Below are 25,776 nucleotides of genomic sequence, written 5' to 3' on the forward strand. Positions count from 1 at the left end.
CACACACACACTATAGAATAATAAAACTTAAATTAAAAAATTCTCTTGAGCACTAAAGATAAATATATCTTGATGTCATGAATATCTTTCTACTCAAAAGACACAGAGTCTCTAACTGCTTTTCTGTCTCTGACAGCCCGTATTCCTTTCCACATGGGCTGAAGTGTTAGCAGAGGGCAGGCTCCAGCAGCTGCCACAGAAAGTTGATTTGCAAGCATGCCCCCTTCCTTCTCTCAGGGGTTCCTAAGTGCTACCAGCTAGGCTCTCGACTCAATGCCATTGAAAATGGGGAGGCTTCTGGGCCACCCACACTCTATTTGTATTTAAAACTTAACATCAGCATTAAAAAAAAATTTTTTTCTATGCTGATGTTTATAAAACTACCGCAAAACTGAATTTTTAGCTATCTTTATATCATGGAAGAACTAGTTTTAGAAAAACTGCAATTGCACACAAAAGGATGATAATAGTCATAACAGGTTCACACTGCCCGTACATCTAAGATGTGGCGATTGTCAAAAGCTGTGGTCCAAGCTCTGGGGCACTGCCTTGCATTTCAGCCACAAAACTGCAAATCAGTAACTAAGATGCACAGAAAAGTGAAATGATAATGATAATAATAATAATGATAATAATATCCTAACCTAATAATCCCCTTTCTGCAGAAGAGGATTTGGTTATCTTAAGAACAATTCTCCAAGTCTATGTGTCTAACTTTTTGTCACCATGTCCCCCTAGGGACAGGATCCCAGGCAAAGGTGACACAGAAAGCTCACGATACTTCAAAACCAAATGCTACTGAGCCAGTTCAGCAGGCGAGGGCTCCTACAGAGCGGGACAGAAGTAGAAAACCATCAGAGCATGTCAGAATAGTGAAAATCTGAATGAACACAATGACAATGACACCGCCTTTCCTACTGCTTCAGGTAGACAGTGGAACAACTATAGTCTCAAGAAACACACGACGCATGAAAACGGAAGGGGGGAGTCTATTCAAAGTGAAGTCACCAGCAAAAGGAGGACCCAGGAAGATGGGAAAGTAATTGGGGGTAGTGGGAAGAAGGACAAAGTAGCACCAAGCATGATACCTATATATGAAAATGCCACAACAGAGTCCATTATTCTTTATGCTAGCTTTAAGTATTTAAACATTTTTTACAAGGGGAAAATCAATAGATGTCAATACGTGTTTCATAATCATTATTGCAGTCGTTTCCATCTCAGACCTGTTCAGCCTATAGAGCTATACATGTAAGCTGCAATCAGTAAACGGTCATTTACTTTCCTGTACTGGGACGGAGTTGTGAGTTTCCACTACATCGTGAACCTGTTTGAAGTCACCTCACTAGAGAGCTGCAATAGTTAGCTTGGTCCTCCTGACACAGGGGAGATCCTACTGTAAATGGGAGGTAAATGGTCTCCCCGAGGTCGCACAGCCAGAGACAAGTAGGGAAAGGACTCCAGGTCACACTGTCCAACTGATACTTCCTGATTCATCTCACCAAAACATCAACTTCATAATATTTTATTCAAGCAGTGTGACTCTGACTGGGTTAGCCAGGAGACTGAGTACTCTGGAGAGATATCCACACAGATTGGAATGGGCTGAGAGGAGTGTTGTGATGACACCCTCATCAGGGACTGACATTGTCACCCATGCCTGGATATAGGGGTCCTCCAGGGTGACTGTTGTGAAGCTAGGCAGTGCTGGTGCTCCCAGAGAAAGCTTCCGGATTATCGCCATATCTGCCTGGCTGGCTCCTCTGTTAAACCTGCCCATGAATTGCTCTCGCTTTCTTTCTTCCTTATTTTATCCCCACTAGAACCAGATTTATCTTATCCCCTCCCCCACCTTCCATCATCCTGCCTGACTCATTCTGCACCTCTGACTCCAGATAGACAATTTTGACTATTGAGAGATAGATGATAGATAGATAGAGAGATAGATAGATAGATAGATAGATAGATGATAGATAGACGATAGATAGATAGATAGATAGATAGATAGATAGATAGATAGATAGATAGATAGACAGACAGCCTGGTTAAAGATATTTTGCCATGAAAACACTAAAATACCATTACCCTACCAGCCAAAATAATCTCTGGAACCAAAATCTTCTATTATCAAAGCAGATTGGAGGGAGGTTTATTTTCAATTATTTGATTTTAATTGACAAAAATTGTATATGTGGTACAATGTGATACACTCATATACGTACATATTGTATAATTATTAAATAAAATAACATATCCATCAGCCCATGGTGTTCTTTTGTAATGAGAACATTTAAAATTTCCTTTGAGCAACATTTAAGTGTATATTAACTGCTAACTGTAGCTTCCATTCTGTACCATCAGTTCTTGAGCAGCCTTTCCTAACTCAGTTTATAAGTTGTGTCTCTCCTGTCAGATCCAGAAGCAATGGGAACGCTGGCTTGAGTCTTTATGGCTCTCTATCCTCTCCAAGACACAGCGTGCCGTCCAGGGCTCGTGTCGAATGACAACATGAACGAGTTCATTTTCACAGACCCAGCTTCTGGCTTGTGTCTGGAACAGTTTTTGACCTGATAACAACACAAGAAATTGCTTGGGCTGAGATAATTACTCAAATAAGTTTTCAAAAATAAATGGTATGTCAGTGGTGGAGAACATTTGAGCATACATGATGTGCTGGGGTTCAATCAATAACAATGAAAAGAGAGCTTAATTTAAAAAAAAAAAAAAAACTTTGTCACTTACAAAATTAGCACTATTGTAAAAATATTTTTTTTCCAGAAAAAGTTCTTAATTCTCCACTTCAATCTGCACGCAGAGGAAGGGCTTGAGAGGACAAAAGAAACTCTCAAAGTCTTCTTTTAAAAATTAAAATCTGTGTTCAGAGGGTAAGAAGGAACTGATTTAAAACAAGGCAAAACCTCAAAAAGAGTTTTAAAGAAATTATTATGCTTTTAATGTCACTGTAACTTAATCAGGCACCATCTGTTCTTGCCCAGCCGGCATTGTTCCTGAACTGACTTCTTGTCTACGAATCAAATGACAATAAGTCAAGAGCGAGTGCTCGGAGCCATTGGGAAGACAGCGGACTATGAAACCAAGAAGCCCTGGCCGAAGTATTCAAACAGAGAACTGTTGGTGACAAAGGACGGATCCTGATGGATGTCGCAACCAGAATGGAATCTCACTTAGTCACATGCTTTCTCCCATCCTGGAGTTCTAGCGTGGGCTGAGGGGGAGACAGCCTCATTTACACAAGCATCTCTACCCTGTCGCTGGGGAGCGCCATGCTCAAGCCTCCAGATCCCACTGAACTTCTTCCTCTAGTTTTCCTCGAAGAGTTGTCTAGCTAGGCTCTGCTCTACCCGTACTCAGAGATGGCCCCATCGGTCCACATCCGCTTCAGCTGCCCCGCCCTAGAGCCCTGTGTTGAAAACTGCCCGGTGGCAGCCATGGGATGACCTAGACAGCTCTGGACAGTCTAGTGTGGCTGGAATTCGACTGAATCCCATGACTGAATCCCTGCATTTAACCAAAGGAAAACTGTTCGTGGGAAAGATAGGTTTCTGTGAGATGTAATGGCTCACGTAGATAATCTCTGCATGTAGAGGCCGAGGCAATGGGATCACAAATTCCAGGTCATCTCAGGTTTCACAGTGAGATCAGTTTCAAAATAAATAAAATAAAATACTTAGATGTCACACACATACACAAATAAAAAAGTAAATAAATAAATAAAGATGTGTATCTTGATGAGTAAATTAAAGGTTGAGCTTCCTAGTCACATAAGCCTGGAGAAACACAGGGTCTGCAGCTCCCGCTGAGAGGCTCAAGATGCAAGCTGACATAGGGACGGTGACCTAAAAAGGCCTGCAGTAAGGACCCTGTAGCACTTTCTTTAACACAGGAAGCCCCAGATTTCTGGGCTAGAACCGTCTTCCTAGTCATACCTTTTCATATTGGAACTAAGCCTAGGGAATGTGCGAAAGTACTCTTCACTTTGAGTCCAGTCCCAGCAGCTCCGGGTTCCCCTGCCCGGGGATCACTGTTCAGAGAAGACCCCGCATGAGAGTTAACCTAAGAATGAGGGGCTTCCTCTTTCTGTTAGCCAACCTGATAGAAACGTGACCTGGGGATGTCACCATCGACACAGGAAAGCAGTTTTAGAGAAAGCAAACATTTTAACCATACATAGCCATATATTATTTATTAAACAATTTGCTGCCGTGGGCACGCAACTGATTTTTACGCCTATAATTCTATATACAAGAAGTAGCAAACAGGGTGATTGCCAGTCAAGCCCACAGATATTTCAAATCAATTGCTCTTGTTACAGTGATGTTTTCTTCTGTTCATTTTTAGATAATTCAAGCTTGTAGAAATAGAAAAAGGTGGAAAACAAAGCTATGGGGAAATTTACTATTATTCAAAAATACTTATCCTTTATCGAAAAATGAGGCTTTCTGCAGATTGGCTATCTTTGAAATCACTAAGGAAGTATTTAGAATATTACTTAACACTGTAATTTCCCCAATAGCTGAGAGTTAGTTTTCCACATTGCCATCATATTTACTATCAAATAAGATTTGAATGCTAAGTCCTGAAAATACACATACCAAAGACATCTAAAATCTCTGTTTAACTAGACATAAAACATCTAAAATAAAGTACATAAAACATCCTTTTAAACATCATGCATTTCTAGTAATTCTACTGAAATCTATTCAGGTTTATGAATGGAAAATTCTGATACCATGGAACTGATCTGGATTTCACAGCATCAGCTGCACTTAACATTTTAAGACCCATGTTCATCCACAAGAAGATCAACACTAATCCAAATGCGAATCTCATGGCTTATTTTATTTTAACTGAGGTCCACAAATCCATAAATGTGCAATATTCTACCCTGTCAAAACACAGCTAGGAAATGCACCACACGAATATAATCAGAATGTCAGAAAGCACATCCCTGGCTTTCCTCACCAACTCATGGGCACCAGGAGCCAGCAACGCACTTGGTGAACACTGGGTATGAGCCTGGACTTCCTCCCCACTCACTCCACTTCAGTCACTGGACACAATGACCACGTTTTCCAGGAGCCCTGTGGCAGTCCTTACCAGTGTAGATGCTGGCATTGGAAGCTGGGATACCAAACTGGGACTCGATGAACTTGGGGATGAAGGTAATGAAAGCGGTGACAATGGCACTCTCAGCTGTGTATGACAGACTCACAAAAAGGAATGTCATGTTGCTTAAGATCCTGACAGCTGCTCTTGGGAGGTCTACAAAATGACAAAAATGATACATGAATGTTATAAACAATGGATGGGAAACAAAAGAAAATTGAACTTTTTTTTTCTTATGAACTGAAAATCGTCCTCGGGCAGCAGACAAAAACTCTGTTGATGGTTTTTTTTTTTCTTTCTTTTTTTTCTGTTTTGATGTTTTTGGAGACAGGGTTTCTCTGTGTAACCCTGGCTGTCCTGGAACTCACTCTATAGAAGGCTGGCCTCGAACTCACAGAGATCCGCCTGCCCCTGCCTCCCCCAAGTGCTAGGATTAAGGGTGTGTGCCACCCGTGCCCCGCTTCTGATGACACTTGACACCACTCCTGTTTTCAGAGTTGGGTTTCTTAATTCTCAACCAGGATAATGAAGGAAATAGCATCTAAAATCATTCCCAGACACAAATGTATTCATAAACAGCATCCAGTCTATAAAATTACTTGCATTTTCATTAGTTAAAATACATTCTCTGTTAAGACCATATAGGTTCTTCAATATGAAAATTACCTGTGGTCTAATCCTACATCATAATTTCCAGTTCACCCAGCTACCACCATCCTAACAAAATGTATTTTTCTTTTCTAAAATTCAATTTATTGTTTACTATGTGGTGTGTGTGTGTGTGTATGTGTGTGTGTGTGTGTGTGTGTGTGTAAAAGAGGGAAAGTTCACATATGCATAAAGGTATGTGGGTGTCCTAGAAAGCTAGGAAAGATACTAGCTTTTGGAGCTGGAGTTACTGGTGATTGTGAGTCACCCAAAGTGAGAGCTAGGAACTGAATTTGGGTCCTCAGGAAAGTCCTCAGGAAAGCCACAGACATGGAGCCATCTCTTAAGCTCAGAGGTGGCATGTCTTTGGTGCCACACCTCCGATACCCAAAGCAGAGCAACAGATAGATGATGATGTTGTGCATCTGAAATTTCAGCCTTGTTTACGGAACAGGAAATAATCATAACTAAAGAAATTGCAACGAATGAGAACATCAGGCCAGGCACTCCCAGGTATTTTGGATTAAAGAACAAAAGGCCATGATATCCTAAAATGAAAGAGCCCAGAGATGGGACTTGGAACCCACTGGGAAGCATCTTAGGGAGGAAGATTTCATCCTTAAGTCTAAATATAACCCATCAGTTTTATTCTTTCAATATCTTTTTTAAAATTTCACTTTCCCAAAGAAATCCCAATAACAAACAGCTCTGCTCCAACTTCAGGCCTCACTTATGTCTGCCTCCTGGTCAACCTGCTGACCTCCATGCCTAAGGGCTCTGGCAGGTACGACAGCCCATGTTTTCAGGGGCGTTGGTGTTTGTGGGGTCTTCTTTGGGGGATCCCATGGGATCATTGGTTTCAAGGACAGTGTGTAGGAAGTAGGGATAATACTTGTCTCATATTACAAGGTAAGTCTGATGCTGGCTAGTGTCTCTACCGGTTTTGTGACTTATCAGTGAATTACGCACGCCTTTAATCCCAGCACTTGGGAGGCAGAGGCAGGCGGATCTCTGTGAGTTCGAGACCAGCCTGGTCTACAAGAGCTAGTTCCAGGACAGGCTCCAAAACCACAGAGAAACCCTGTCTCGAAAAACCAAAAAAAAAAAATAAAAAAATAAAAGTACATTAATGTAAGTGAATTTGAAATATGGAGAACTTGTCAGAGTGAGCCAGGAGATTTCATGAAGGCATAGTCAACAAAGCTGCTCTAAAGTGATTTTAATGTACAGATATTCGGAATGATGACAGAGAAGAAAGGGTTAGACCATAGTTTTAGGCTTTGCACCTTTAACTGTGCAGCCCAGTGAAGCCCACACACAAGTGGACCGTGATCGAAACCTTGGCTTGACATTCTAATGTTCTGCTTTTTCACAACACTAGGAAAGGCCACACACACTACGGTCGGGTAGTTTCTGGAAATTCCAATTCGATTTTGCCCTTCTGCCTTTCTCTGCTAATTCTTGTGCCTCTCACCTGAGCCTGAGCCCCTATCGTATCTCCCTGCCTATCTGTGACGGTCAGTCACTGCTGTCTACATGACTGATTTAAACTTAACCTAGAAAACCACCTAAAGCTTGTCCATGATGCTGTTTCCAGAGAGGTTTAAGTGACATGAGGAGACCCATCCTGAATGAGGAAGAGACCATCCCATGGGCTGGGGAGAGGCAGAAACAGCGTGCAGGGGAGGGGAGACACAAAGGCCAGTACAGTCTGAACCAGCTTTCTCTCTGCTCTCTGACGAAGGGTGTCATATGACCAGTTGGCTCGTGCTCCTGCGGCAATACCTTCCCCACCATAACAGATGGCAGCCCTCCAGACGATGAGTCAAAATTAAGCCCTTTTTTCTTCAAGTTGCTTCTTCTTGTCAGGTATTTGGTCACAGCCATGAGAAAAGTAACTGAGATACACCATCATTCCCACATCATCTGTGACAGAAGTGACCTTCCTTCTTTCCTTCCTTCTTTCCTTCCTTCCTTCCTTCCTTCCTCTTGCTCAACAACTTACTCATTTAAGGGTACAGAGGATTGCTTTTAAGGTGTGTGTGTGTGTGTGTGTGTGTGTGTGTGTGTGTTGCTGAGGACGGGACCCAGGACCTTGAACACACTAAGCAAGCATTCTGCTACTCAGCTACCTACTCAGCCCTAACAACACAATTTTCATCCTATAACCCCATACTAGAAGGAGCCCTCAATATCAGCGGCTTTATGAGACAGGGCTCAACACAAACATGGAAAGTGTAAGACTAGATCTGGGGTCACTTGTTGCTAATGATAAATTCAGTGATCATATGGAGGTCCCTGATATTTTACTGTGTCCTTTCCAAACAGCCATGGCTTTAAGGAACTACCCCAGGCCACTTATTTTATGTGTTGATATATGATAAGAAATGATAGAGATTAACTTTGATAAGTCTGAATGTTTTCAGACCTTAAAATAAATGCTAAGGTGAACATTCATTCATTCATTCATTCATTAAATAGTTACTGAGTTCAACCTGGTGGAGTGAGGGGGCAGAATTCTTGCTCTGGTGGGGCTGACTTCTCACTGGGGAGACAGCAAAGTAAAGACCCGAGAAAGTTCCAGTTATCCCTGAATTACGATGGGTTCTGCACCTGTGATCTCAACCAACCACAGATCAAAACTAACAAAGAATTCCCTCTGCCCTGAGCATGTGGGGACTTCCCTTGTCATGGTTCATAATCAAAGCAATGTAGCCTATTCACGCGGCCTTTATGCTATGAAGAGTGTTGTCAGGGATTTAGAGATAACCCAAGGTCTGTAGGAGGGTGTCAAAATGGATGCGGGAAAGAGCTGTGCCTTTTTATGTGAGAGTTTTGAGTGTTCCTGGAGCCAGTCTCCCACAGCTACCCAGGGATACCTGTGCAGCACGGGTCCGTGATGAGAGCTGAAGGGGAAATAAAGGAGGGTGGGAGTTCAGAAACATTGGGGGGGGGGGACTGGACATTTTTTTAAAAAATAGATTAAGGAAGGCCTCACTGAGAAGCATTCTGAAGCAAATGAGGGGCTGTGTGAATGGCGTTCCTAGAACAGGGCCGGCAGCCGCAGAGACCGCGGGTCAGCATGCACCTGGACCAGCGATGAATCTGACGCGATTGAAGCACGATTTGTAAATGAGACTGAAAGGAGATGGGACGGAAGCCATAGCCATAGATGAGATCCACCAGGTCCTCCGGGACAGGTGGCTTTCTTACGAGTGTGACCGGTACGGGTGGAGGCTGGGGGCTGAGGAGTTACCTTTACCAGATTCCTCTGGCAGCCGAGTGAAACACACGTAAGCAGGCAGGGGAGGGGCAGGCTGTCTTTCCCTCGTGTTCTGGGCAAACCTCACCTGAGCTCTGTCCACAGCTTTCTCCTCGGGCCCCTCCTCCCATCCCACTCCTTTACCTACCTGGCCTCCTTCTCAGGATGTTTTTGGTAGCTTCCTGGAAGCGAGGAATTCCAAGAAAGTCTGGGATGCCTGCGGGCAGGTGCCCCACAATAAGACCACCACCAACACACACACACACACACACACCTCTCAAGCTTTACCACTCAGGTGTCTACCGCATAAGCCCAATGTGCCGAACACAGGAAACCTATTTGGCATTTCCTCTGCACTCAGTTCTCCACCTGGGTTGCACCCACCTCCACAGGGTGCAGGAAGCCTGCTAGGGTCTTTCCTGCTTTTTCCCATTCTCACCCCCTCCACACACACACACACACACACACACACATTCATGTCGCAGCAACCACAACCCTTCTATGTGACCTGCTTGTCCTCACCCCAACCCCACCCCACACCCCGAGCACTGGGGTTCTGAGAGTGCACTCACACACTAGAATTTTACAGATTCTAGGGATCCAAACTTTGGTCCTCCTATTCACCTGGCGGGCTCTTCACTGACTGAGCCATCTCCCAGATCCTAACCTTGTCATTTAATGACCAGAATTAGTAATAATAATAGAAACAATCTGTAACTGTCAATAATTCTTTTAAAATCAACTTACCACCTCAAAATAACTTGGCTATTTGGCTATGTTTATAAACATATTGCATACCAACACAGACAAAATTCTAGCCCAAAGAAATTCTATTTTGTGTTTATGATAATGCAAAACAACACTAAAAATGGGCATAAAGGAAAATAAACTGCCACCTTTTTTCTATACAGAAAATGTTGAGTTAAATGGGGAAGACTTTAGAATACTAAGCCTCAAACCACAGGAAAGCTGATCCACTTAAATATTTCAAGTGTTTATTTTTGTCAGGATTTTGATGGAATCAATGTTAATCTCCTTGCAGAAAGGTGACACAGATGCACTGACAATTTGGCAAACCTCTTTGTGATGTTTTACAGCAGCCTCGCTCTACATAATTTATAAGGCCCTAGAAATGTGAGTCAGATTTCCCCAATATCTGTATCAGAGTGGGGAAGTACAGTGGATTTTCTCCTAGCTCCTCAGCAAGAGCGCCTCTAAGAGGGCACCATGTTAACCAGGAGCGATGGCATGGCCTCACAGTCCCAGGTACCTGACAAACTCAAGCAAGAGGGTCGCTTGAACTCAGTGGTTCAAAGCCAGCTTAGATGACACAGCAAGACCCTGTTTACAAATAAAACAAGCGAAAAGATACCATTCTGTAAAGCCCAGATCGTTTTCCCCTTAACGGAGTACAAATCGATGGCTAAGCTATCGAGCTCCTCTTTAAGGGAGCTGGTATTGATGAACACAGAAAAAATATAGACAAAAGGAAAACCTGCTCCAGCAAACAAAAGAGAGTGGGGGACTCAAACACAGATTTAACTCAGAATGAAATCTAACCTGTCCATAATGCAAGACCTTCACCATGAACCTCGGCTCTGTAATGTAAACCAAGCCAAGCCAAGTTTATACCCAGAGATGTCCTTTATCCGAATTAAATATCAGAATGACACTTCCAACAGTTGCTTTGTTGTAAACACACTGAGGAATATCGATGTGTATGAGCAAATGAATTGATTTAAATACCCTAACTGAATAGTATTTTAATATCTTCAGTATGGTTTAAGACATTTTTAGCAAGAGATTTTTAGTATATCCCATTAAAGCAGTGTTTCTGTTTAGGGTGTGGGGACATGCGCCCAGATCTGAATCTTCAGAGGTTGAGACAGGAGAATGAGAGGTCCAAGGCCAGTTTTAGCTCTCTAATTTGTCTATGGCCAGCTACATGAGACGCCCTCTTGAACTTCCAATCTACAACCAGCTAGAGAATCCATTTTGTACAAGTAGAGCAATAGGTTGTCAGGGTGTCCCAGATTTACCCAAGAGTGGGATCATCCATCACAGTCCAGAAAGGAAATGAAAAGGAGAATGTGCCAGAAATATGAGCAAGAAAATCAGACTGAACACTGATTTCATAAACCAACTATACAACATGCTCAGACTCTTCTTATTCGCCCCTACGTGTGTGTGTGTGTGTGTGTGTGTGTGTGGTGATCCACACCAATGTGGAAAAGCTGGAAACCCACAATCCCTTGCAATACAAGAAACTAAGAAATAGCATATAGAGAGATCCACAGCTAATCACTGGGCGTACTTCTAGAGTCCAACCATAGTGAGGGAGGAGCTCACTGACTCTGGACTGGCAGCTGGAGACCCTGCACAGGACTGAACTAGGCCCTCTGAATGTGGGTGACAGTTGTGTGGCTTGGGCAGTTTATGGTCACTAGCAGTGGAACCAGTATTTATCCCCAGTGTATGAACTGGCTCTTTGGATGCCCATTCCCTATGGAGGGAGAACTTGCTCAGCCTAGATATAGGGGAGAGGACCTTGGTCCTTCCTCAAATGATGTGACGGATTTTGTTGACTCCCCATGGGAGGCCTTACCCTCTCTGAGGAATGGATGGGGTGGAGTGGGGAGAAGATGGGAGGAGCAGGAGGATAGGAGGGAGAGGGAACTGGAATTGGTAAGTAAAATAAGATTGTTTTAAAAATTTTTAAAAATAGCATTTAAATTTCCACAAATAAGTTTTAAATCCCATGATGGATTATTCTCATTTCTATATGATAGTAGAACCCCTCGGAAAAAGCACTAGACATTTTGAAAAGCACTGGGCAGGGAATATGGCAGAGATCCATGAAAAGAAAGGGCAGCCAAAATATCTAGAAAAGCCTTGGGGACTGGAGAAATGACTCAGCCATTAAGAGCACTTTCTGCTCTTGGAGAAGACCTGGCTTTGCTCCCTGGTACCCACAGAGCAGCTCACAATAACCTGTGATTTCAGTCGCAGGGGATCTGGCACTCTCTTCTGGCCTCTGTAGGCACCAGGCATGCAAGTGATACATAGACATGCGTGTAGGCAAACACACATACACATAAAATATGACGAATAGATCTTTAAAAAGAATGTCAGCAATTGTATGGATTTGATATCAATATCCCCTTGTACTGTTCAATTAATATATTTCCCTTTGAAGTCCTAATTCACAAACTATCAATATCTCTTGATGTGGGAGTGTCATATATCAATCTGTTGATTTCATTGGTTAAGTAATAAAGAAACTGCTTGGCCCTCATAGGTTAAAACATAGGTGGGTGGAGTAAACAGAACAGAATGCTGGGAGGAAGAGGAAGTGAGCTCAGACTCGACAGCTCTGCTCTCTGGAGCAGACGCCATGCTCCCCTCTCCCCGGCAGATGCAATGAAGCTCTGACCCAGGATGGACGTAGGCTAGAATCTTCCTGGTAAGCACATCTTGGGGTGCTAAACACATGAATAGAAATGGGCCAAGCAGTGTTTAAAAGAATACAATGCATATGTTGTTATTTCGGGTATAAAGCTAACCATGCAGGAGCCGGGCAGGACGAAAAGCAGGCCCGCAGCTCATACTACAATCTCTAACCATGCCTTCATCTCTTCCCCTGAGTCTACTTTGTATTTCTCCAAATTAAAATTCTAAATATATTTATATGTCTTAAATTATTTAACACCAACTTCATCTCAATTCAGCTGTAAAATAAATTGTGGGGGCTGGAAAGATGGCTCAGTGTTTAAGAGTGCACACTGATCTTGTCCCAAGTTCAGTTCCCAGTTCCCACATCAGTCATCCCACAATCACTCGTAACTTGAACTCCGGAGACCAGTGCCCTCTTCTGGACTCCAAAGTTATCTGTACCCATACAGGTGCACACATGCATGCGCATGAACATCATCATCATCATCATCAATGGTCCATAATACAGTTGTGAAAATCATGGCTGGTCCACATGGGAAGAGCTCAGACAACATGTTTTTACTGGAGTATCGGGAGTCATTCTAGCAGTTACAAAAGAACACACTATCATAAAGTCGTGGGGAGGAAGGAGACCATATCTATAACTTAAATGAAAAGAAATAGTATTTCCCAGATACTGATGTTAAAGTACTTTGAATAAGTGGTCTTTAGCAATGTTCCAAACTCTCCTCCTTCTGAGACTGTAGTGACAACTCTGATGTATTTGTAACTTCATCTTATACCTCTGTCTCACTGGTCAAAATGCCACAGTTATTTCATCATGAGCATCTAATAAACCTCGTATTCTATAATTTATATAAATATTAACTCTGAGAATTCAGAAAACGAGACTAGAAGTAAAACTGTAGGTTTCTTAAACAAAGGAACTTGCTGTCATTCAACAGAACAAAGCTTACATACTTAGGAACGATTTAAGTTGTTTATATTTTAGAATATTTAATCTATCTTTAATGACCTCTATTTTATTATTATTATCATTATTATTATTTATACTATCAGCATTTCCTTTTTGAGACAGAGGCACACCATCTAGCTCTGGCTGGCCTCAAACTCCTTAGATACACCATGCTAACCTCAAATTGACAGAAATCTGCCTGTCTGACTCTGCCTCACAGAAATCTGCCCCCTGCCTCCCAAGTACTGGGGTTAAAGGTGTGCTTAATGCTCAACTTATTGTTTTTAAGAGAAATAAAAATGGAAAAGCAAGACAGTCCATCCCACAGACACCCTTTCTCCAGGACAGCTACACAGGGACAATTGGTACAATTACTAAGGAAGAATATTTCCTTCTAGTGGATTGTCATACTTGCATAAGGATCTCCCCATACTGCTTCCCTAAAACACCCATCCTTTACACAATGCAATCACAGTGTCAGTAATCAGACATCTGTAACTGCAGCAAATGCTACATCTAGATACAGATATTCTCATGACCTGAAGCAGTGATTCTCAAACTTCCTGCAGGGTGGGCCATTTCTTATATTATTTCATCTGTTACCTACCAATAATTGTGCAAAACACACTCAAATAAATTGTTAGAAACTTGTTTATCTGTTCTGGAGTTTCATTGTGGTTTTCTTACTATGGGTGTGTATAAGTGTGCACTATGTATGTGCATGAATGCCAGGCTTGTATCACCACATATGTGTGTTGAGGTTGGAGGACTTTCCTTGAGAGTGTGTCTCTTCTTCCACCATAGAATCAATCCAGAAACGGAACTCTGGTCTTCATACCATCCATCACTTTAAAGACTTGAAAAACACAAGCCTAACTTTTTATTACTACTGTCAAATTCAATAGATAAAATTATTCCCTTAAATTTCTTTTTTAAAGTTGGCTTACAACATAAGTGACATTTGTAGCATTTCCTTTCAAATCTATCCAGCCATCAGCAGACACCTGTGAGTGGCCCTGGTATGGGGCCACACTGTTCTATTTCGGGGCCCCGTTGACCATCATACTCAAGGTCCCAGCACTTCCTCTCTCATTGAATCCTCTCTTCGCTTGGACCCACGCTTGGCAGAGTGCTGGCCTAAAGTACCATGCATGTATTTACTTATGAGATATACTTTACCTCTGACATTCTTCCCAAAGCCCATTGAGGAAACCTTCTTGTTCACTTGTTCACTCATGTTTGATTTCTCCTTGATGACATCATCGTCGCTAACGACGTCAGCAGAAAATTTTTTCTTTTTCTTTTTCTTGTGTCGAGGCGGAAGCTTTTTTGGAAAAGTAAACATTGGGAATATCACAAGAAACATGGCAATGGCACAAAGGAGGAATCCACTCCACCTAAAAAATTGGGAAATGTGAGTAGCATTTATGGCTTCGGTCTGGGAGCAAGAACAAATCATAAAGATGGGTTTGTCATGATAACACTGCAAAGACATCATTGCACCTTCATCAAGGCAGAAGCAAATTGAACAAACTGAGAAAATCAAGGTAATTTGCCTTCCTGTGGCATGAATGGAAAAATTCATAACCATATGAGGATTTTAGTGACTATTATTTTCAGCAACTTGGTTAGCATGCCATTCAAGAAATCTGAGTACAGATCAGTTCTGGTAGAGAATGCATTTCATTACAGTTCTTGTTTTCTTTTGCTTTGTTTGACCCTGAGTCTCATGTAATTCCAACTGACCTCAACTGATTATTATTTCAGGGTGACCTTGACTGTCTCACCTTCATTCCTCTACAGCCCAATGACAAGATGACAGGCGTGAGTCACCATACCTGGCTACAATAAATTTACTAGAAAAAAAAAAAAAAAACAATAGACTCACCTCACCTGCTGTGAGGAGCAATATACCGGAAAGAAAACAAATAGCTCTTGTCAAATGTAATTTGTTTGTCTGTCCTTTTGTGATGGAGATTGAAGCTACACTCTAACTTTATGTCCAGTGTATTTCTTGATTGCTGATGGGGCTTCCATATTTTTACAAGTATTTAAGAATGTATTGCTCGCCCCCCCCCACTTATCCAGTCCTCACAATATTTAACAGATACGAGGGACAGCAAGACATTCATAGTTGGTCTTTGTCATGAAGAACGTAAGACTACTGTAAGCCAAAGATATAAGAAACACCCACCAAGAACTGCAAAAAGATAGACAACTGAGCATTGAGTCTTACTTTGTAGTTTGTGTTCCAGCAAGCTTCCTAGAAGATGCATTATCTAGTGCTTGGGACAGGTTAGATATTCAAAAATTTTGCCCAATACATAAATTGAAAAAAATGGATTCAGGAATCAGTGTTGGGGACCATAGCTAGTCCCCTTCAGAACCTGGCTGCTTATGGGCCCTCATCAATCACTCCCCATAGCACACCCCATTACCCCCAAGCTGCTTCACTATCTCAGCCCTGCATCCTCCGTCCGGGAGAGGGCAGGCAGGGGAGTCAGGATATTCATGAGCTGTGGTTTAGACACATCTGGGTTTGGATTCTGTCTTCACCACTTACTATGAGATCTTGGAGACTTATTTTACTTCTCCTAGTTGAATTTCTCATCTGGAAAGGGGGTGAAAAAATGCCTCTGAGAGTCCTCAAATTTAAAGATGATCCTTACACCAGACCTAATGTGAGGTAGCTACTTTGGTTCTGTTTTTTATGTTTTAATGTTTTATGTTTGATGTTTAATGTTTTATGTTTGATATTTAATGTTTTATGTTTTAATGTGCAGTAGCTACTTTGGTTCTGTTTTTTAATATAGATTTGACTAGATCTTCAACCTTCACCCATCCTGTGATGATGTAGAATTTCATGCAATCATGAAATTGCTACATTCTTCTTTAGATGTCTTAAGATGTTTATTTACTACAGTGTGTTTTGATGTGGGGTTTGTGCGCTTGCCACATTACATGTATGGGGGTCAAAGGACAGCTCTGTGGAATCGGTTCTCTCCTTCAACCTTCACATGGGTTCTGGGCAGTGAACTCTGGTAACCAGGCTTTCCTATCAAGCACCTTGCCCACTGAGCTATTTTCCCAATTCTCGAGATACACTGTAACAGCTGAGAAGAAGGGAAAGAATTAAATAAAATCAAAACAGGACAGCGTGTGATCAATTCAAAGAAAAGCAAACCAGTTAAGAGTCCTCAATAACTTCAAGAAAGAACCTCATAAAGCATGAGATAATGACAGCCACTGAGGCCCTGCTGAGGAGGACTCTGAGAGAAATGATGGCAGGAGAATGCACAGCATACACTGGGAAAAGAGACCTCAATCGTAGTCAACACTGAAAGGCCCAGGTATCTAAACCCCTTTTGTGAACCATTATCCAGCCCAGTTATAAGGTAGGCAGTTGACTGACACATAGGTCCGCCCTTGTCAGTTCCTCAACCCAGCCTGCTGCACAGCAGCTTTATGCAAGCAATTCATTTCCCCAAATATTAATTTCTCAGCCTATAAAATGGGCATGATGTTAAAAGCTACATTTGATTGCTAAAAGGCTTAAATGAGTATATGTGTAAAACTTTATAACACTTGACACACATTGAGTGTCTAATAAATACCACCATAATTTCACCCTTCACCCCTTCATCCTCTCGTTAATGAAAATCTACCTTTGGTGCTGGGTATCGCATTCAATGAGAAAACTATTACCAGCAAGACTACTGAACAGAAAAAAATTCAAATTCATTTTTAAACAGACTCAACTAATTCTAAACTGACAATCATTTATAGAATTAAGATTAAACCATCAGTGGATAGATAAAATGATCTAACTATTGGTATAATGCAAAGCCCTGAAGATGCCTGGGTCAGGTGGTGCAAGTCCTAACTACTTAGGAGGCAGAGGCAGGAAGACTGCAAGGTCAAGGCCAGGCTGAGCAACTTAGTGAGCTTACATAAATAATTAAAAGAAGAAAGAAAAAGCTAGAAAAGAAGGCTGGGAATGTATCATAAAGATAGAGCATTTGCTGGGTATGCGTATAAGACCCTTCACTGAACCCCCTATTTAACTGCAAAAAAAAAAAAAACCCAAAAAACAAAACCAAACAAACAAACAAACAAAACAACTGAGGGCTAGAACTTGCTAGAAATGCAAAACAGGGCAAACTCAGAGCTCTTCATAGTCAACTCATTCCTAACTACAGCCCTACAACCAAGGCACAGAGAAGTAATTCCCCAAGTCCACACAGCTATGGGGAGCACACTGGCAGAATGCAACTCTAGGGCCCGTGCTCTACATCCAGCCATTAACCACCAGTTGAGTAAGTGCCTGTCCACTAGAAAACTGATAAATGACAGCCCGAGGCACAGGTCAGATGAGAGCTTCTGCCATCCTCCCTACCCCTGGCCCTTCCGTTGGTGCTTCTGTCTTCCCATCCCTAGGCTCCATTCCTACCACACTCATTTCAGGATATCTAAGGAGGATGCTGGGAACACACTGCACGTTTATCAGCCTACTTTAGGAATCTCTTTTCTAACGATGGCAAGCAATTTCGATTCTGACTCATTCCAGAACTTCGATGAAAGCAGCTGAGATCAACATTTTCACTATCAGTCGAGAACTCAAAACCCCATCTGACAAGAGTTCTCCTCTTTGTATGACTCAAACGCTCTACAGACCAAGTTCACCTGGGTGTTAGCCTGTCTAGCTTCAGTGGGGGTTACGATAAAAGTCAGAACTGTCAAACAGCCTCATTAATATCAGTTAACTTCCAGAAATTTGTCTTAAGTATATTTCCCACCAATCACAGAGTTACGGGGTTCTTAGCTTATAATAAAACAGGATAAAGCACTCTAAGCCCCTCTTCTGAAAGTAATTGTGTGACATGTAATTTCTAGTACTAAAATATTGTTGGCCACAAAATGAAAACCTGTCATTATATACCTGCTACTGACCCAGCAACATGAATGCGGGAAACCAATATTTTCTGTCAGTGGCTCTGCTGTCATGAAGAAATAACCTGTTTTCTGCCAATTGAGGACTGGGAAGAACTAAAACTTCATCCGGCAAGCACATAAACAGTATACCACGCAGTGCTAAAATTCCCCAGCGTTGTGAGCATCACTGCTGCGGCAGGAGTCTTAAAACCTAGCAAGTGAGAGAAGGGCCAAATGTACAGCATTTGTCGGGAAACAATTTCCAAAGAGAAAAGATCTGCCCAGTGGAGCAAGGGGAAAGCCGGGCTGGAGATCTGAGCCAGGGAGGACATGCAATTCTAAGTTCTTGTCAACTTCATGCCAGCTAGGGTCTCCAGGAAAGCGGGACTCTCAGCTGGGGAATTGCCTCCACCATACTAGTATGGGCAAGTCTGTGCGTAGTTTCTCCATTGGTGATGGATGTGAGAGGACCCAGCCCGCTGTGGGTGGCTTCACCCTGGGCAGGTGGTCCTACATTATGTAAGGACACAAGCCGAGCAAGCCACGAAGAGCAGGTCAGCAAGCAGTATCCCTCTATGGTCTTTGCTTCAAGCTCCAGTTAATCTTCCTTAGCTCCCCTTGGTGATGGACTGTACTCTGCAAACTGGTATACCCTTTGTTCCCGCAAGTTAGTTTTGGTCAATGTTTTATCACACCAACAAAAATCTAAGCAGGACAGAAAGTATTTTTTTTTTCCTCTAAAGCACAAAAAAGAAAATGGAAGACAGGGTTAAAGGAACCTTTTTGGAAAGTCCACTCAGGGTCACAGAAGCCCTCTTCCTGCACTCTGCTTAAGACACAGTGGCCCAAAACGCCTCTGTGTTAGTTTCCTGTGGCTGCTATAACAAATTATCACAGATGGACTGACCCATGCAACACAAGCACAATGACTCCAGCTACACACGGACTCAGTTCCTCACTCTGGGCCTCAGGCTTCCGTACACACCACCTGAAGTCCTAGCTAGAGAAGAGTCTGTCCCGTCCCTGTCCCCCGCTGTCCCGTCCCCCTCACATCTCCCCCGTCCTGTTCCCCCCACCCCACCCCACAGCCTGCCTTCTTTTGCTCACAGCCTTCCCCCACCTTCATAGTGAACTTCCGCGACCTCCCCTTCAGTCAGCAGAGCTCTGAATCTGGCTCCCTACCTCGCCTCTTCACCTAAGATTCTCTCCCCTTCTCAAAATCCTTAACTTGATTGATTATCTCTGCAAAGTCCCCTCGCCTTAGAGGGTCCCATAGTCGTAAGCTCTGGGGACAAGGAAACGGCTGTTTGTGGAGGATATCACCCTGCCTACTATCTATTCCACGTAATGCCTAGCTAAAGTTTTTCCGTCGTCTTCACTGGGAAAACTGTACCTACAAAGTAGTACTGACTGATCAAAATGGAAACACCACTCACCAGTTTCCGATGAAACGAGGGTCGTTCTGATCAAGGAGAACAGGATTTCTGGGATCGACATAAAAGCCAATGAGTAGCCCACCTAGTAAATATCCTACTGCGGGGCCAAGTGCTCCCATGACGTACATGATGGCTGAGGAGACAGAAGGGGAAAGACAACAGGCAGACAACGTTACACAGGAGCTAAAAGTTCTCTGACCTTATCCTTGCACCAAACATGTCATAGCTACCTCCCATGCCCATCTTCTGAGATGTTCACGCTGAGGTTGGGCTTCAAACTTTGCCCTTTATTGCACTGTCCCCTGCTGCCTTCCTACAGCACCAGAATCACTTAGCAAACTTTTGCAGTTGTGTCTGTTTTGACTTTTAATATGAGTATCCACTCCCTAGAACCACTAAATTCAACTTTCTTGTTTATTAACATATACTGCTGGTCCATGATAGCGGGTTTCATCGTGGCATTTCCATACCTATGATGCATTTTTATCCTATCACAGCCCTTCATGTTCCCTTCATGCTGATCCCCTCCTCTACTTTCATATCTTTTTTATGACTTAAAAATTTCCATCAGGGTTTCAAACAGGGTCCTGGATAAGAGATTTAAATTCAAATTTTGAAAGTACAGAACTGGGCTAGTTAATAAGGCCATCTTTGGCTAGCCATGAGACATGAAAGGAAGAGGTGGGGAGGAAAGATTCTCCCAGTGGAAAAACAGTGATCTCATTTATCACAGCTGGAATATTCTAGCAAGATGACAAATCTGGAGGACAGAGTTGTCCTGAAGCCTGGATTCAGTTCAAAGAGCAGGTAACTAGCGGGCACTGCCCAAGTGCTCACTACCTACTAACATTTCTGTTAATTTTAGAATCAAGTGAGATTTTAGGATGCCTTTGGTTCACTGCTAGTTTACATGACATTATTCAGAAAGTACAAGCAGAAAGCATCAACCACAGATGGACCAGAAAATAGTTTGTTAGAACTCGTCTAAAGAGCTGGGTGAGGACGTCTCATTGTACACAGGTCCGAAAGGCAGTCGCTGGATTCAAAAAACTTTTACTGTCAAGATGGATTTGTAACCAAAAGAAAGAGAGACAGAGACGAGAGAGAGAGAGAGAGAGACAGAGAGAGAGAGAGAGAGAGAGAGAATAATGCTATTAGCATCCTTTTCTGGTTGAGACAGGGAGCTACACCAGGCTAGCCCTAAACTTGGGCTCCTCTTGCTGCATTAGCCTCCAGGTTATGGAGCTGCAGGTGCATGCCACTATTCCTGCCTCTGCCCCACTTTTTCCATATTCCTATTGTCACTTCTAAAATGCCAGGTTGGAAATCTTGAAAGGGGATATGAGATTTCTTAAAAGTCATTAAAGACTCTAGCGACACTTCTCACGCATTTTCTGTCACTCAGACTCCATACCTGGGGACAAATCCATAGACGATTTCAGGTCGCTGCTACACACCAGGCATGAATAGGAAACACTGGAGGCAAGCGTTATTCATTCCTGTCAGTGTTGTTCATTTGCATCCACCACAGAGACGATGTTTATAGACACATCGTTTTTAAACAGCACATCTTTACCAGAGAATGACCAGGATGGCTTCACTCTATTTTCTTATCCACAACTAAATAAACTTTGACCTTGTCACTCTTCCAGAAAGTCACAGACAGGACCAGGCAGGTAATTCAATACCTTCTCTCACCTTTCACACCACTACAAATAGAAATCACAGCGCTCATTTTACGGAATCATCATGTAATAACAATAAGATTTCACTAATGGTGCTTCCGTTCTTCATCTGGAGATTTATAATGTAGCTATTATTTATGTTTCTCATATAAATAATAGCTCACATGTCTGGTCGATAACATTTGATATAGCTAACTCGTACCATCATATGGCTGTTCCGCATTTCATTTAGTGTTCCCTCATGGGTACTCCTCTGATTCACAGACGGGTCATTAGGGCTGTTCTTCTGAAGATGGGATTCGTCTATTTGATGCTTTGTCATATGTGTGGGGCACAGAAACACCAACAAAAAGTCATGCCCTCCAGTTCCCAACCATATTCAAAACCCTCCGTGGTCTTTTGTGGAGCTAGGGAACCAATGGTGATGAGGAAGGACTGGAAAGGCCACCTCAACTGCCAAGTTCTCCAACAGCCTACTTGGACATTATAGCTGGTTGAGTAAGGACAAGGGGAATCCTGACCAGCAAAAACTTCCTAATTGTCCTGTTATTTGCTTCTTCCCAGTGTTTCTGGCACTTGTCAGATATTTTTTATCTTTTAGACTTTATAGTTTTGCTTTCTTCTTATTTTCCACCTGATCATTTTATTTCTGCTTTTTCACACCATATCATACGAACTGCTTTTCTGAAGTCCGCTCACCAATGATCACACATTTAACATCCTCCTGGACAGATTCAGCCTCGATTGCAATCTGTCCTCTTTTGCTTTTTTGTGTACATTCCTGGTTGCTGTCATGGTCCAATGTCTGACAGACCTTTTCTAAGGAAGGATTTAACTTGGTTTTGCGAGTAGAGTGGATACAGTCTCTCATGAAAAAGTTCATAGCTGTGAAAATGTGTAACTGTGACTACTCATGCAGATCAGGAGACCAAGAGAACTCAAAAGGGGACCGAGATACAGTCATTGATTACTGCCCTCTTGTAACCCATTCCCTCTCTCAAGGTTCCACCTCCTGTTTCAGAAACTTCCCGAAATAGCTTCACTGGCTGAAGAGCCAATGTTTGAACACATGCGCTTGTGGGGGACATGCTATATTCAAATCAATCATTCCACCCCTGTTTCCATAGGCTCACGGCCACCTCATAATGCAAAATGCACCCAGCCTAATTTTAAAAGTACCTAGTCCTATAGTTCCAACAGCACCCTCTAGCTCTATGTCTAGCATCTGAGGTCTATGATGGAATCATTTGAGTTTAACGGCCTCAGGTACCAGTCTGTACAATCAATGTTGCCTACTGCAGGTGTCCTGTCTCTTAGGCTGGCAACATTTGAGAACTTCAGCTTTCCTTGGAAGGCATCTCACGGTCCTGGCATCACCAGCATCATAGGATCTCCACGGCAAGTTAGGCTTCATCTCCACGGCAAGTTAGGCTTCATCTCCACGGGAAGTTAGGCTTCATCTCCACGGCAAGTTAGGCTTCATCTTCACAACATTGTGCAGTGGCCTTTAGGGCTTCCGTGATTGCAGAAAATCTGACCCTGTCACATATTTCCCGGCTTCTGTGTCTTTCTAAAACCTTGGTACAAGTTTCTATAACCCTATACCTCTTGCATTCTGCGTGATTTCAAACCAAATAGTACATAGAGGATGACATCAAATTCTACTATAAGTACAAGATGTAACCTGGCCCCTTTCCTCCACAACTGCAGGGTGGTAGAGAGTCTGGGTGGCTGGAGCTGAGGAAACATTGCTGTAGGTGGTCTTGTTGGGACAATAATATCACAAATGAGTGATATTATTACATGCTGGAGTCCTTCAAGAGTGAGGTCTTCCCCTCCAGGTACTTATCCTATTGTCCCAGTGCCAAATAGGGCAAGGATTACCTCTAATTGTGCAAACCTTTTTAATAATTATCTCTATTTTTTCCTCAGCTACATGCCAACTTTAAATCAGCTCACACCTCTTTCTTTGCCAAACTACATTCTTCACATTTTCTGCTCTTCTTTCTGCTCACTGTAAGTTTGGATTAAAGCAGGATAACCATGCCAGAGCCTGGATGTTACCTTGTCTAAAACATTTCCTGTGTGGAAGGTTGAATGATGTCTTAGCGGGTAACTTCAAGCGTGGCCTACCTGGTTAATTGGAGGGATGATTCTCTCTCATGTCATCCATTAGGGGAGCAGGTAACTTCTAAATCCAAGGGCTCTGAAAAGGAACCACTGGCACTAGACAAACCAGGACACTGTTCATCTACTCTAAGTGACCTGAAAGATCGCAGTAGAGACTCGTGAGAAGAGGAGAAATCGCCTGTGGCCACTCCCTCCTGAATTTCTTCAGCTCCTATGAAGTTGCCACTTCCATTTCAAGAAGTCAAGGATGTTCCCCTTTCATCATAAAAGCTATTCGAGAGGGTTGCAGACACCATAACTCTGGGGAGTCGGTTCTAACTCTAGGACGTAGCTTTTTAAATTCTATAGTCCCAAATGAATCCTTCAGCTTCTATGCCCCATCCTGAATCACAAGAAGTGATTCCAGAATTCCTAACAGTAGTTGGCCAGCCAGCCATGAGCCCCATGGGATGTGGGAAACTGAGTAGCCCAAGCACAATCAACAAAGAGAGTCTCCAAAGTCACTCCTTCAACCACTCTGTGACAAGTCACTCGAGCAAGTCAGGGCCATTGCAAAGGTAAATATGACTGATAATGGGTCCTCAGTGAAGAAACACATAAGACTGTGATTCAAAGGAAAATAAATAAATGGGACTTCTGTTGTAAGAGGAGCACTGGCTGCATACTGCCGCCCGGTTAGCTTAAACCCCAAAATAACCACACAGAAATTGTATTAATTAAATTACTGCCTGGCCCATTATATCTAGTCTCTTCTTGGCAACTCTCACAGATTTCAACAATATGCTGTGGACTGAAGGGGAGGAAGGATATGTGGTAGTCAAAGGAGAAGGGTGATTGTTTTAGGGAAAAGGTGGCTTCTGGCATAACCATCTCAGGATGCAAGCAGAGCCACCTGCATGGGCAAACGCACAGATGTCAAGAAGTGTGTTCAAGAAGCTGCGAGAATCCATGGTACTTCACTTATAGTAGCTAAAGCCGGAAATAAGTAAAATATCCGGGGGTAAATGGACTAGCAACTGTGGTAAGTTCATGCATTAGAGCATTGTTTATCCACTGGGACGAGCTCCCATGGTTCAGTCAAAGAGAGGGAGGAATGATAATATGAGCAAAGGGCCAACACCATGATGAGGACACCCACAGAAACAGTGACCTGAGCTAGTGGGAGCTCACTGGCTCCAGATTGACAGTGGGAGAATCTGTATAGGACCAAACTAGGTACTCGGAATATGGATGACAGTTGTGTGGCTTGGGGCAGTCTGTGGGGCCACTGGCACTGGGACCAGGATTTATCCCTAGTGCATGAGTTGGCTTTTTGGAGTCCATTCTCTTTGGAGGTATACCTTGGGCCTTAGTGCACAGGAAACCATGTGAGCACAAGCTGACATTTCCTCTTCCCTGAGGACAATGCGACCTGCTAGCTACAGCACTGGCTTCTCCCACGGGGCCACTGCACAGTGCACAGCGTCCTGTGAAAATCCCAGCCCCATTGGCTTTGAAGGAGTAAGTCCCTTCGTTTGGGACATGGAGAGCAGATTCCAGCTCCTAGGATGGGTCGGCAGGCATAGTCAAGGGCGTCTCCATGCCTGTTTCCTGCCTTGCTATGTCTCTCCTTCTGATGCAATCAGTGGAATTCTGAAAATCCAGAGTACCATGTGCCTGCCAGAGATCTCTCTGGGCATCTCACTCCTGCTGTGCCCAGATCTTAGGTACAGTCAGATGCTCTTTTCTCTCCACAGGGTCCCTCTGTGGCCATGTGGCCCGGTTTCATACTTCTTACAGAATCTTGTTGAAACGCTATTCTCCAGAGTAGCCATTGCTCCCCACAGGTGTACACACAGAGTTCCACACCTGCCATCAGGACGTTTGGTTGCCCTCACTGTTGGAGCTTCCGTCAGCACTCACACCACCACATGTGTGGGCTCGCTGATCTCTTACCATCCACCTCTCTCACAGTGTGTCACGTCTGTGGGACCAGGGGCTATTCTTCATTGCCTCAGTATCAAGGACTGAGGACTGCCGTCCCTAAACTGATGAAGATTTGTTGAATAGAGACAGACGGAGATGCAAGCCGTGAATCTCGTGTGAATAGACAAAAGCAGCTGAAGCCTCATCCTTACAAGAGAATCTCGAGAACCCCATCTATCCTTG

At 43.1% G+C, this 25,776-nt stretch overlaps 1 protein-coding gene across 3 annotated transcripts in view; it reads right to left on the bottom strand.

The window, feature by feature from the left end:
- The window catches only part of Slco5a1 (solute carrier organic anion transporter family member 5A1), a 117,867-nt gene that overhangs the window by 37,811 nt on the left and 54,280 nt on the right, over window positions 1–25,776 (bottom strand). For 2 of the 3 annotated variants that reach the window (XM_057790876.1, XM_057790878.1), the window contains exons 2-4: window positions 19,814–19,946; window positions 14,625–14,842; window positions 5,119–5,283 (exon numbers count right to left, since the gene is read on the bottom strand). In XM_057790876.1, coding sequence (XP_057646859.1) covers window positions 5,119–5,283; window positions 14,625–14,842; window positions 19,814–19,946 — 516 coding nt within the window. The remainder of the gene's footprint in view (window positions 1–5,118; window positions 5,284–14,624; window positions 14,843–19,813; window positions 19,947–25,776) is intronic. The other variant, XM_057790877.1, reaches the window with a different exon arrangement.

The sequence above is a fragment of the Chionomys nivalis genome, chromosome 16 (genome assembly GCF_950005125.1).
Source record: "Chionomys nivalis chromosome 16, mChiNiv1.1, whole genome shotgun sequence".
Taxonomy (NCBI): domain Eukaryota; kingdom Metazoa; phylum Chordata; class Mammalia; order Rodentia; family Cricetidae; genus Chionomys; species Chionomys nivalis.